At 39.9% G+C, this 14,533-nt stretch overlaps 1 protein-coding gene across 1 annotated transcript in view; it reads right to left on the reverse strand.

Annotated features, from left to right (window-relative positions):
- The window catches only part of mvb12bb (multivesicular body subunit 12Bb), a 29,079-nt gene extending 19,017 nt beyond the window's left edge, over positions 1–10,062 (reverse strand). Inside the window, 9 exon segments of the mRNA XM_034542511.1 lie at positions 1,028–1,029; positions 2,028–2,139; positions 2,300–2,429; positions 3,476–3,566; positions 5,275–5,298; positions 5,300–5,326; positions 5,328–5,351; positions 5,353–5,373; positions 9,970–10,062. Coding sequence (XP_034398402.1) covers positions 1,028–1,029; positions 2,028–2,139; positions 2,300–2,429; positions 3,476–3,566; positions 5,275–5,298; positions 5,300–5,326; positions 5,328–5,351; positions 5,353–5,373; positions 9,970–10,062 — 524 coding nt within the window.
- Between the last annotated feature and the right edge of the window lie 4,471 nt (positions 10,063–14,533).

The raw sequence follows: 14,533 nt of genomic DNA on the forward strand, positions 1-14,533 counted from the left end.
TTAAGAATGATATTGAAGAGAATATGCTAATGAGCTTCAGTGGTATTGTAGCTAGCAGTATTGACAGTAACTATTTACCGTTGCAGCAATCCCAATTTTAGTTGATGGGTGAACAATGTCTCCCAACAGCCCGGATACAGAAAGGGAAAACATTTCAAAATGTTGTAAATTAATTCTTGGATTCTTTATCCAAAGCTCTTTTAAAAAGGCCTTTTCTAGGAAAGAATGTCAACAACAAAGAGCTGCAGATACCCTGTTTTCAGCAAACAAAAGATACAAAAACAATTAAAATACAAGACCTTACCCTTGATGCAATCACTCCGTGCATCCTATAATGATGCAACACCCTGCAGTGACTGTGTACTGCAGCTCTGCTGATTTGCAGTGTACGATTGTACACAACTCTAACAAGCTCCCGCTGCCTGAGGCAACTTAACATTTGAGAGGGATCACTGCAGCTTTCAAAATTATAAGGGTCATTAAAAATTTACACATTATTGACTGTATTTAAAACATCTTTTCCACTGACTGTAAAGAGCACTTCAATTTAAGAGGTGCTATTCTCCAAAGGCCATAAAGTTGTTATAGATAGCCTGAAGGAGGCATGAAGAGAGAATTTTCTCTTACTGAATATGAATAAAGGATATTGGGGTGATAGTACACAGACAGTTGCACTGTAGCACTGTACTTACTTAAGCTATCAGTAAGGGCTTAAGAGCCGTTTATAAATCACTGTGTCAAACTATCTAATCTCTGACTTGCAGAAATATTTATAGCTGTATGTATGGTTGTCTAAAGTGCATGTAACTACACAGAGGGGATGGCAAATAAATAGTCAAAGAACTGCCGCTGTTTAAATTGCCCACAGTCCCGTCCTTATGTGTCAGTGCATTATGGATGGAAATACTCAAAAGAAGACTCTCCGACTGTGAAATGAATTTGAATGTTAATACAAAAACAGCAGCCTGTGATCTCAGCAGGCATCAGGAGGGGGTGTGAGTCGCTTCGAGGTGCAATTTATTCCAACCTCTGAGCCTCACCAACTTGAAAGTGGTCTTCAAAAGAACTGAGGATTACCGGTTAGAGTCACTAAGGCCTACACATGGGCCTGAAAGCCCACCATTGCTCCAATGAATCCAAGATTATTGACCATCGATTTCCCAAATATGGACAACTCACAAAACTCCATTTTGAACTTGGGTTTTGAATTCATGGCAGTCCCTTTACATTGCTCTCATCCCACTGAGTGAAGCTCTGTTTTGAATATGCCTGCTGGCATCCACTGCTCTGGCCTGTTGTGGCTATTAAGTGGCTTTTACTTAGCCCAGCACAGGATGGCAAAGCATAGCACTTCAAGCTGGCAAAACGATCAGCGCCCCGTGCCAAGCTTCCCTTCTCCACAGCGGCGCCACACCGAAGGAGTCTCACTTGTTTATTTACAATTTGCTGTGGAAATCCCCAGTTCTTCATTGTGATAAATAATTGAGCTGTTTGATCTGGACACAGTACAAAGGGTTGCTCCGTTCACTCGGAGGCCTGAGGCGGGGGAAGCCTGAGCGGCATGAGCAGAGGAAGGGACACGCACGCTCCAGCATGGCGGAGATCTCAAAGCTCTCCTCCCTTCCTCTGCAGCTGTCGCTCGCTCTCCGGGCTACATCTACATCTCCTCCTCTTTGTCTGCACAGTACAACACCCCTGTCACCGCAGTCAGAGCAGCGGCCTGCCTCTGCCTCGCGGGACAACCCACAAATAGCAGGAGTTTAGCCCACATTGAACTTTTGTTCTTGTTCAGGGGATCCTGTCTAGTTAGCCTGTCTCTCCGGTTCACCCTCGCTACCTTGTTGTCCGGCCACAACCTTTACTGCAGACTGCCCGAGAGTGATCAATTGCTCGGCTCTTAATTGCCGTACATGTGGTACAGAGCGTAACAGCAGCTCAAGAGTACACTGAGCGTGAAATAAAACAGGAAGCAAGGAGGAAAGTTAACTTCAAGGAGGCACTGCTGAATAAAGTGGCATGAATGTTACCTTGCAAGTGTTGGCTGGAGCGTCACTGTTAGCTGTCCTGGACGTTTCCAGGGAGGGCCGAGGCTGAGAAACATCTCCCATTCGGTACCATATCCCCATACTGTTTATCTCCCTGTGGAAAGTGAAGAGGAGACAAACAACGAGTGCTTCACTTAGTTTTCAACAACTATTAATTCGTCATGCTAATTCATAATGCAAATGATCAAATGTGGTGATGGATAGAAGATACAAAACATAATTAGCACATGTATTTCAAGTGCCAAGCAGCTCACCCTACGCAGGTGTAGTTAACAAGATGGTGCTTGGACTTTGCAATAATCTGGATGTCGTATACAGCTGTCACAGCAGCCGCACATGGGCTGGTTTTCACACAGAGCCTCCTCTTCCTCATGGCAGTTTCCTCTGATGAGGCAGGTACACACGAGGGTGTCAGACAGGAGTTGGCAGTATCCATTGCTGTCATCTCTGAGTTTCAAGCTTAAAAAAACACATCTTGGGAAAGAAATACTACCAATGTATGTATGTGTATATATATATATATATATATATATATATATATATATATATGCTTTATTGAGAATATATATATATATATATATATATCTCATGCTTTGATATTTAGTCATTACCAGTCGGAGAATCAGAGGTGAGCTAATAAAAGGCTTCTGAATAACTTGCTGTGCTCAAAGGGAAATAACTGGACATTGGAAAGCCACAATATCTACATGCGTTACTATAATTTTGACAGAAGCAAGAGAATCCTCCATCAGCTTTAGTGCACAACAGAGATTTAAACTGATGTTCAGAAACTCATACATAATGTCCCATGTATACATTAAACATGGATTCACATAAAGTAATAAAACATTAAATAGCCAAACAAAGCGTAATCTCTTTTCTTCTTTCTGGCAAAAAAAAAAAATCATTGCCATGCTTCTCTATATTGCATCTCTGCCTCGCTCATTTATTTCCCCTGCAACACTGGAAAGTGCAGTGTAATGCAATGATAATAAAAATAATAAAACAAGCTGTCCTCACTCCCCACACCAAAATATTATTACATTTCCAAGGCATGGATAGTGAGGGGGAAATACATAGCACTCAAAAAGCACTAAAGCATTGGGGAATGCATTTCATTAATATTAGATAACCCCATCCACTCGTCCTCTCCCCAAATAAATACATAAATAAATAAGCCCCTCATAAAGAAAAGCACAGCTCCAGCTGAGATAAACAATGACTCATGATTCTCCTCTCTTGTACCTCCTGGGCAAAATGTTTATTTTATTCCCACAGTCTGCCATAAATTAAGCTAACCTGCACCCATAAAACATTCACTATCTCAAGCAAAGCTGCCCCCGAGGACCTCTGCATAAGCTGGTCGGAGAGTGAAAAAAAACAACGAGAGGGTGGGAGGGACGAGTGGTCGCTTCTGACGGTTTACTTACTTGTGTCCAATGTTTCTTCCACAGGTGTGAAGCCCTCTGGCAATGTGTCCTTAACGTCAATCAGCTTCATGTCCACGACAACGTCAGCGCCCTAACGGATAGAGTGCAGGCAGGACATTTAAAGTCATGTATGCAAATTCAACTTTCAAAATGACAGGGAGCAAGAAAAAGAAAAGGTTAGTCATTTTTTTTGCAGGGCTCAGAAGAAAATGTTGAGATAATAGAGTCAATGATTTACTAAAAGCTCAGGAGGTCTCTAAAGAGAAGGGTTGACAAAATAGCTGAAGTAATTACTCTCTAATAGCTTTTCTTTGCAAAAAGAGAATGCATCTGTGAACTTGTAATCATTCTCAACCTTTTGGCGAGAAGCTGTGGGATGATGGGAGACAGAGCAGGCAGTCTAATCAACAAAATGGGACTGGTTAAAAACAATCAGGGACTGTGTAGTTGACATTTTCAAGCATGACTCTTCCCTGCCTCCCATTACATTTTCATTTTTTGCCATAATAAATTGCAATAATACACAGCGGCAGTAGAGAGTGGGGCGAGCCAGGCGTGACTTGATGCGTCCGAAAAGGCTGGATTTCTCTGCTACTGCTGCCCGACAGTCATTACCATTAGATACATTTTTTATTCATAGTTTTTATACTGACTTGAGGAGGAATATGGATGAATGTTATTACTATGCATGGAACATTTTGTTGTGTGTTTACCCCTTTTTCTGGAGAGATTTCTTCGATCAGGGCCTGACAAAAGGGGCTTTCTACCTCCAACCTAGAGTATGATAAATCACAAACTATTTACTTCCCCCCACATAATTCAAGGGCTAATTTTACAGAATCTGTTTTTGTCATAGACAATTACAGTGGGAGCTCCTTTGAGTGGCAGACAAAATAGCCTTTGTTGATGGCTCCTGTCATGTTCTATTTGTGTCAAAGTCTTTAAAACAGTGTGGACACACATTTTAAGATAAAATACAGGAGCTCGGGGAGGGCTATTTGTATGCTATATACTAAACTGAGGACCAGATTGAGCCCAGGCACAAGGCAGCCGCTGCCAAGTTTGCCTGCTTTTAGAGGACGCACTGAAAAAAGAATGGATTAAGTCCTGAGATTGAGCTGATACATAATTGATAACACAAATGCAGGTTTGTTCGCAGGTTTTGTTCTCAATGTCCATGGAAACAAAATAGAAGGCAGCCGATAGTAAGCTGTATAAAGTGAAGTTAGAAAAAGGTGGGTGTATTTATGGCCACGGAGCAGCTGACAGCCATGCCATCAACACATCAGCTGTAGGCTGAAGGCAGGAGATGATTCCAAAAACTACCCAACAGCATTATGAGGGAACATTAAAAGATCATTTCAGCCATTGAAGTGTTTTCTGACATAAAAAGGGCTATTTTTATATTAACAATTATATGTGCATCAGCTTTCAAGAATCACTGATTGCAAACCAGATTCTCTACAGGGACGCTGTTGATTGAATACATTGGAATAGTTCAAATACAGCTCATTGTTATTTCATGAATAATAATAAATAATATCCTCAGGAGGACATACAACATGAAAAATATCTCAATGAGGTATTATTTATCTGGAATATGCAGGCAAATCCATGTAAAAGTTCAAAACCGCACTGCCAACGCTGTTTAAATGGGTCTTTCATTGATCTAAGGGCATTAAGATATTCTGGCAGCAAGAGAGCAGAGCTAATAACTGCAGGCAAAACAAATAGGTGTAGCAGACGAGGTGTTGCTAGAGAATGCATAGGGAAAGGGAGAAGTTTATATTCACACTTACAGTTTTTCTGGTGAAACAGAGGTTAGCGTGTGACCTTGGATTTGAATAAGCCCGTCCTTCCACAGGTCGGCGTCGGAAGCCATCTGTTGTTTGTGCAACCTACGTGAAAAAAGAGAAAGACAAAAAAAAACAAGGAGAAAAAACACGCAGGAGGTGGGATAAAGTTAATGTATGTATGCCACGAGCGTGTTGCTTTTGCCTCCTCCATTGCATACTAGCCTTAATTAACGCTTGCCTACACGAACAATCCATCTCATTAGTGCTCTGCGTGGGTAAAGGAGTCTTAGCCTCCAAAAAAGGTGGCTAAAAATATCATCCCTCAGGAACATGCTGATTAAAGATGCCTTGACAAGGATCTGCTCTAATAAGGAAACCAAACTTCAATGTGCTTTGGTGAAAGAGCAGGGATTATATTTGGGATAAATGTTTTTTTTAAAACCTACCGTAATACACCCCTTAAGCAGCACACAGGTAGACTTCACATGCACCTGAAATAGTTTTAGCTCTACTCCCTGTGTGGATTCCCTCTACGTTTTAATGCAATACTTCTAAGAATAAATTACTGAGGATTTAAAGCTATTTCATCTGTATGTCTAAATAAGTCAAAATCCAAAGACCTACGCAGCTCGTCCTTGTACAATAGGCTCATTCAAAGCTGTAAAGAATCAGTAAGTAAGTAAGTACAAAAAAAAAAAATTGATTGCATCATATTTACAGCATAGACAAGTCAAGCTCAAGGTCCAACATCACATTGCTATGTAAATGTGGGTATGCAGGGAAGAATATCCTCACAAAATAGACTGCATCCCAGTGACTCTTCCATCGTTCCAGTAAATATGCTCGGCTGAAGCGTCATGTTCCATTGGCTGTAATGTGAGGATCACCTAAAGAACTGCCAGAGTTATTTTCTAAAGAGATCCTTTACAAAGAAGAGTCAATCTAATGAGGTTCATTCAAATGAAGAAGTCATAGATCTCTGCACCCACCCATACACATTACCCCCCTTGACAATGATGATGAATGACCTCGGTGACTGGGTGGGGGGAACATGGCATGGGGGAGATTCATGAAAAACCACCAGTGACTAGCTGGGATGTGAGCGGAGACTAGAGTGGGGAACAGAGATAGATAGTGGGATGAGAGAAAGAGAAAGAGCAGAAGATGAGGGGAGAGAGGGATTGCAGGGCGTCTCCAAACAGCAGTAACATGAAAGGTCCCAGAAGGAGCCTATACATCACCAGCCTCCCTCTTCCTTACAAGACAACCCGTCTTGGCCACTTTTTCCAGGTCAGTAGCCAGCGCATCCTGTCAGCGTAAACAAAGGGCTCGCTTTGTGAAACCCAAAGTCAAGTTGAGGAGTAACGAGGGCACGATCCTCCTCGGAGGCACCTCAGGCATCATCCTGCCACAGCTGCCGGCAGCAAGGATGCGACGCAGCTTGAATGTGAAACGCCACTTGCTGAGCCACGGCAGAAAAAGGCATGTGTAAAGTTGCGATGGCTCCTGTCTGATACTTTCAAGTCTGGCACTGCATGGCACAGACTTCAATGAGAAGAATGCCACACGTCTGATAAGAAACATCATGGCTCTGATATTGAAATACGGTTGTATCATTTGATTTAAAATGCTATGACAGATTCAACTGCCACTTCTTCAAATCTAAAGCTTACAGTGATCTGAAAGCCCACCTATGAAAAAGGTATTTCGGGGGTGCAGAGTACTCCTGTGAAGGATCTCTGGAGACAGACACCACCCGCAAGTTACTATGAAGCACTGAGACACAACTGTGAATACAAAGATATAAAAGGCATACAATCAAAAACCTCTGGGGAGTGAAACCAGGTGGAAAAAGACCAAACCTGTCCTTTCAAAGAAGAACAGAGAAAGTGAACAGAGACGAATGTTTTGGATCCTTAACCGTTTAATATATTAAAAGAACCACAGCTGCAGTTATTTTGAAAAGTAAATTTGACTTTCAGTAATAGTTTGACATTTTGGGGAATGTGCTTTGACTGACGCAACAAACTGACACAACTCTCCAGTCTTTGCGTCAAGTACGGAGCTAACGTTAAATCCGGGGGGGGTGATTAGCTTAGCATAGCTGAAGACTGGAAGCAGGAGGAAACAGCGAACATGGCTCTCTCCAAAGAATAACAAATATGGCGACCAGCAACTCGTAAGCTCTCCTATTAACACATTGTTTCTAGTTTTTTTTAAATCCGAACAATAACAAAACCAACCACATAATGACGACAAGACATGTTTACATTCCTGTTTGTGAGCAAATGAGGCCTGTCACAATATCAGATTTGTGTGGCCAAAATAATTATTGATTACAATATTATCGTAATATCTATAGAAATGTTGAAGAAAAAAATAATGCCATCAGACAAATTCATCTTTAACTTAGTTTATTGTGGTTTTGTTTAATTTTTGGTAAATTAACTCCACTCAAAACAGGCGTGAGAGAGAGTCTGTAACCATAACTGCATATATAAAAAGATTTAAGAGGTGCTGGATTATTACAACATTATCTTCTGTGCATCATTAATATGAAATAACATGTTCTACATTTTTACATATCGCCTTATCGTGACACCCAGCCTCAGAGGTACTGGGAGGAGTGGTTTGACTTTGAGCCGTTTCCCTCTGCGTCCACTCTTCAGCTGAGCTCGGGTCCTTCTGGAACTGGCTTTGGACACATCCATTCTTCTAAATATTGGCAAGACAGCAAATGAGCTTATTTCCTTCATTTTCAAATTACTCATTTGAAGTACAGCTGCTCAATCAAAAACAGACAAGCGGCCATTGGGTTAGGATGGGCATCCTCGCTAATCATAGTATAGCCTTCTTAAAACAAACTTTACAGTGATGAGTTCATGAGTGAAACGTGTCAAATGATCAGGTGAGTCTGAAATACACAATTTCCGACTTTGCAACCCATGCACAGAGTGCAGTGTACGTGAGTCTGCTCGTGGTGTTTGATGTTGGGTGGCTGCTGGTGCTCCAGCAAAGCTCCCGATCCCAGTGGAACAGTGTTTGATCTGGGCTTGTGCTCGCTTGTGTTGGAACAACCTGCTCAAGTTCAGAGATGTGAGCGCATCGTCTCAGAGAGCAAAAGAGTTAATCAGCCCTTTGATCTGCTGTATAAGAAGTATGGTAAGTATGGTAAGCAGTGAGTATTAGGGAGGATTTCTAAAAGAAGTCTAGTGTGAATGGGTAAAAAATCAAATCAATACAGCATAATATCCTGAGACTTCCCAGTGCTGCATTAGCACACAGATGCCAAGCGATGATATTTGTGTTTGTACTTCAAGTCTCCAGATAAAAGACCACATAGCCAAGTTATAAATATGTTCTTGAAGATAAGACGAATGCATTTGAAATGGTGCTTCTGAAAGGCCTTTAATTTCATTATGGAGGCTAATTTGTACTGATTTTGTTATTACCTTGAAGGATGTTTTAGTCATTCAAAACATAAACTTGTTAAAATGTTGCACGTCTTTGTGTTTGTGGCAGCTTGCTTTCATAATCCAAATCATAATCCCAAATACCCATTTCACCCATAGTATGTAGTGAAACAGAAGACAAAGATAACTTGTATACATCGTCTTCAATACATAAGTCCAAACTATTTACACATTTGTAACCGCTGCTGTACTGCTTGGGGCTTAACAAAAAAGTATTTGCAACTTACTGAGTTTCTATCACAGAGCTGAACCAGTGTCAGTGAGTAGCTTTAAGCCCCACGGAAGATGCACAGTATTTGCGCATCAGCTGAAATGTATTGGCGCAGTGGAGCAGCAGAGGAGGAAGTCTGATGAGGTTCCTCTGTGTTTGTCACTACCGTGTGGTGTGAACGCAGTTTCCCTGCCAGTGGCTTCGTTCTGATGCCAACCCACTATCATCTGCCAGAGATTAGAACACGCTGGGTGTGTAGGGTGGAGCAGGAAGAGATGAAAACAGGGGGAAGAGGGAAGGTTTGGGGGTGTAGGGTGAAAGCAAGAAGAAGAAGAAGAAGTCTGAATAGGAAGCGAGAGAGAGAGGAAGAAAGATGTGCCCTTGAGCTTGTTTTGTGCTTTGTTTAACTTACTCAAGATCTTCTCTTTTTTAACCTCGCCAACTGTATCACAACCAAGAAAGGTTGATATGAACCAGCCAATCCTACACTACGTCCTTAAACATTCCTATCGTTGGTAAAGTTGTTGTGGTACAACATGGGCTAAATTTAAATGACTCGGTAGGCATCAACCAAACATCGTTAAATCTTTGCCTCTGGTGTGTCTGTGATACGAGTGGCAACCAGCAACAATGTCAGGAAGGGAATCTTCCTAATCATCAAAGTAAACTTGATAAATAAGTAATCTAACAGCTCTAAAAAAAAAAAAAACACACACATTGGAAGGCTGCCAATATCCTGGCTGTAAGTTACACTATACAGGCAGTTACAACAATTACTTGTTCATCAACAGCAGTGAGCAAAAACAAAAAAAGGAGTATAATTCAGGACAGACTTTTGATCAGTGACATTTTTTACCTTTGATAATGCTGGCAAAACATTTATAATAATATTAGATATTGTTCTTTTTTTTTCACCTGTGGTTTTTACATTGAAGGAGATGCAAACAACTTTACAGGCTTTCCATGTGTATTAAATCAAACTATGTGTTCTAAGACACTTCAACGAATACTCACAACATAGTAGCCATCAGGGGCCTTGTTGAGTGAAGTGATTACTCCAACCTTAGAGACGGGGTCTGCTGGCAGCTGGTTGCTCACTTCCGACATGGCAAAGCTGCGTTAGACAAACAGAAGAGCCTCATCACATCTTTTGCATTTCACCAGAGAAAACGTACTATAACGATACACCGTTTTTTCCTCGAGATGCATACAATTCAATGCATATAAATATTAGGAGAATTGTGTTAAAGATACAAACCTGTACTTTGACACATATGGTCCATTAAAAGAAGAAGAAAAAAAGGGAGCAAATTAAATGAAATTAGGCAATATGCAAAATACAGCTAGTGAAATCCAAATAAGGATTTCCCCCTCCAGGATCATTAAATGGAGAATGTTTTTCTTGGCTAAAATTACCACATTATTGACTTCTTGATGAAGCTTATTAGGATCTAGAAGAAAAAGTGCCCCCTTAATCCAGGACCAAATGACAAGTGAGACCAATGACAAAACAGCATTTGGACACCACCCAATGACTTCACCAAATCACAAATTAGGTGATCACATATTTTCAAGGAAGTCCCAATCAATTGCTATCTATTTCTGTCCAAGGGAATTTTTCCCTAATGGTTATGCAAGCCTTTTTACGGGGTAAGTGGCTTTGCAATGGTTCCCTTATGCAATTTTATTAGATTAACTTTAAAGCATTCTTGTACTAACTGACAAAGTTACTGCATTCAATCTTGATGTTTACAGAATCTATTGCAATTAAACTGATCCAATTAGGGGATTTACTCCAGAAACAGCTGTCTCTTTAACAAATGTTAGATAGCCGTACTTATTCAAATGAAACAGGATAGCAAATTAGCTAATAGAATGAAGGATCTCTTTGTAACAATAATTTGTTCAAAATTAGCTTTGTTTTCCAGCACAACATCAAGGCCTAAAGACTCATCCACGCTAAACCAAAGAAAAAAATCCATCCAAACTTATTTCCTGTTCCAAAGTAAAACTGTCTTTCTTCATGCGTCTGTAATATTCAATACTGGAATTATGATGACTATAGTAAACGTAAACACCTAGAACATAATGTATGTTTCCCCTCGATGATGTTAATTGTGAGGTTTCTTTAGTCTTACTAATTATAAAGTTAATTAACTATTACAAAATATGTACCTGAGAATATTTTGCATAATGTTGAAGTGGTCTAATTGTGAGCGGCACCTGTGTTGAAAAAATTTAATAATATGGTGAAAGTGTGGGAGTAATATGTAATTTTGGAGTATTGAATCTTCACATTGTCACAACATGTACAAGTTTACTAAGTAGCTAACATTTAACGTTACTATGGCTATTTAATACACATATTGGCATGAATAACACAGAGTTTGCTGTGATTACTATACCATTCTAATTAATATGTATATCATATTATAATTAATATGATATATATAGGATGAACTCACGTGAAAATGTCAGTTATCCTTAGCTGATGCTATTCATTAATACGCAGCACGTTCCTTGTTTGTTCCTCACTCGGTGCAGTAACACGTTAACTTGACATGGCTTTACCGCGTGACTGTGATTACGTCACGTGGTGAGGTCCACGTGAAGACTAACGGCAGCTACAACCGTGTATTTTACTTAATAATAATAATTGCGTTTGAGTATACATGAATAGTAATTGCTGTAAGCCAAACCTGAAATTGTCAGAGCCATTCGGGAATGAAACTAAAATCCAAAACAGCGTGTCGCTTGTTTGCTGTGTACCTGGTGGAAAGGTGGGCCGTCTCTTCCTGAGTGCTGTCACCTTTTCAACTTCAGACTTTGAACCACGCCAACCTGCCGGAAGTAAACACTTCCTGATATCACTGATAACAACAAATACTGAACCAAAACCGGTTTCTAGGTAGAATCTCCTTTTGACTTTTATTTTCTGGTGTAAAAACAAGTATACATCATTTAAAAAACATAAAGAATCATAACCATTTTTACTTCTATTTGCTTATTTCATTGGACACATTTTAACTCTGGTCCCCCTCCCTTCCCCCCCTATAGTATTCTGAATCTAATTTCACGTTTTGAGTAATTTTAAACTGACTCAACAATAATACAAACATTTTGTATTATTATTTATACTTTGAGCTTAAATAAGTTGTTGAACATCACAACACACTGCTCAGTCAGCACAGAAGCACTGGATTATTGAGATCAAATTAAACAAAGAACATCATATGAAAACACTATCAGAGAACTATGTGAATGCTAAATGTGCCAATTTACGTTGTACAACTGAATTGTCTGAACACAGACAATAAAGACCTGGGCCAACAATGCCACATTGACTCGTGGGTGTATTTCTTTGCAATAACTTTTGAGATCCAATTTGCCTATGGTAACTAAATTAAGGTTGTGCTTCACTAAATGAATATCATTACGTGGATGTATCTGCAGGTCACGCCTTCTGACAGTTGGTTGTCTCTCTGATCATCACATGGCATTACTGTAATCGGATAAAAGTAAGATAAAGATAAATGTATTAGCTTAGCTGTAACATTAGGATGTACATCTCCCAGAGTACGAAGTCTGCAAGCCTCTTTGTAGACTGTCCAAAACACTGAGGGGCGACAGATGCTTTCACATTGCCAAGTTTATTATTTCTACCCCCATCAGACGATTCAAATAAATTATTTAATTGTGCAACTATTATCCTAATTTATGCAAATCAAAGACTTGTTGCTCTGTTTTGTGACATGGTGCCATATGCCAGTATGGTGTCTTCATTGGGGCCACACACTGTGAAATGTATTTATGGGCTTACATGGCTGCACATGGTGAGATCAGTTTTCCATTTTCATAAAGCTTCTATTAATTGAAGAGGAGACACTCAGAGGGAAATTGCAAACTCATATGACCAGCAACTTGCACCACCTCCTCACTTATTGTTAATGTTCATTAAAGAGGCGACATTTTGCCTGTGTTTGTTAACAAGTGTTAGTTTCTAAATTTAATTCAGGACTTCTCAACAGACAAACATGGCATGGCCATCTTTTACAGTCTTTGTATACGTTCCATTTTATATTCTGATTATAGATCTCTCACCACTTAAGTTGGCTATATTTAGATTAAAATATATCATTATGATTATATTTTGCACAACCTCCTTGCAATTTCTTCCACTCACTTAGTAGCTTATATATTGGCAAATACTTCCTTGCAAAGAGAAGAGCAACACCACTCTTAAGTCTGTACCTTAAAGCTACTGTCGGTTAGCTTAGCTTAGCACAAACACAGGAAACAGGAGGAAACAGCTAGCCTGGCTCTGTCCAAATATAACAAAGTCCTGCAGCCGGTCTCAAGCTTTCTAAGTAAAATGGTATATAGCTTGTTCGTTGAGGTTTTACAAGGGTTATGTGCCATTGAGGCAATCTCACAGTGACAACATTGTTTGGCAGAATTTAACAATAAAACCAGTTTTTTATTAAGCTTTAGAGGTGCTTGTAGGTGAATGATGTTACCTTTGGACAGAGCCAGGCTAGCTGTTTCCCTCTGTTTGTAGTCTTTATGCTAAGCTAAGCTAACCGGCTGCTGACGGCAGCTTCATGTTTACTGTCCAGAGATGAGAGTGGTATCAATCCTCTCATCTAACTAAAAAGAAAAGGTTCCTCTCATCTAATTCTCAGCAAGATAGTGAATAATCTTATCAAATTGTGTTGTAATCGACATTGTACAAGTGTATTAAACTTGTGTGTACCAAATTTCAGTACCTGAGTTGAGTTAATAAAGCTATGTGAGAATATATTTGGGATATAGGGCTCTCTTATGTCTGCAATAATAATATTATAAGTGGGAGCCCATTGAGGCTAAGAAGTTCTTTAGCCTTTAGGTGTATGTGTAGCTGCAAAGTTTATGCAATTTCAGGAGTATACACTACATACTGCTGCTATAGTGCTCATCAATACTCTTACAAACTTATTTGAGAGTGTGTGTGTGTGTGTGTACTGTGCTTGTATGCTTGCACCTTTTGGCTAAATGTTATCTAAAGTGTTGATAATTTCAGTGGAGCCTTGAGATCCCAAGAAATGTGTGTTGTTTTTAAGTGTGAGTGAGGCATGAGGCTCGAAGATATAGTCATACTATATGCATGACATATATTCATACTACCATATGTGCTCCTGTATGCCAATGAGAAAGTGATGGAGATGGCCATCGAAACATGAGATATGAGAAATGTTGGGTTATGATTATTTTTGCAGCAGAGAAATTTACAGTGGAAGATAATTTCTTTCTAAAATAGACTTAATTTATAAGATGTAACACCCGCCATGATCACAACCCCCCACCTCACACACTCAATCCCACTAACACATGCTTCTAGATCAAGGTGTTGACAACCTACTGAAACTGGAATGCTCGTTTTATGTAGAAATTGAGGCAGAGCTGAAGTTGATAAGATAAAATCTCAGGTGTCAGTGGGGAAAAAAACCCAACACATGCTCCGGCTGAGAAGAGGTACACCTGCTAAAGTAATGTTCTAATTATGGAATAGGTGATGAAACACTTGACGAGAGTCTGGAGA

The sequence above is a fragment of the Cyclopterus lumpus genome, chromosome 9 (genome assembly GCF_009769545.1).
Source record: "Cyclopterus lumpus isolate fCycLum1 chromosome 9, fCycLum1.pri, whole genome shotgun sequence".
In the NCBI taxonomy this organism is placed as follows: Eukaryota; Metazoa; Chordata; class Actinopteri; order Perciformes; family Cyclopteridae; genus Cyclopterus; species Cyclopterus lumpus.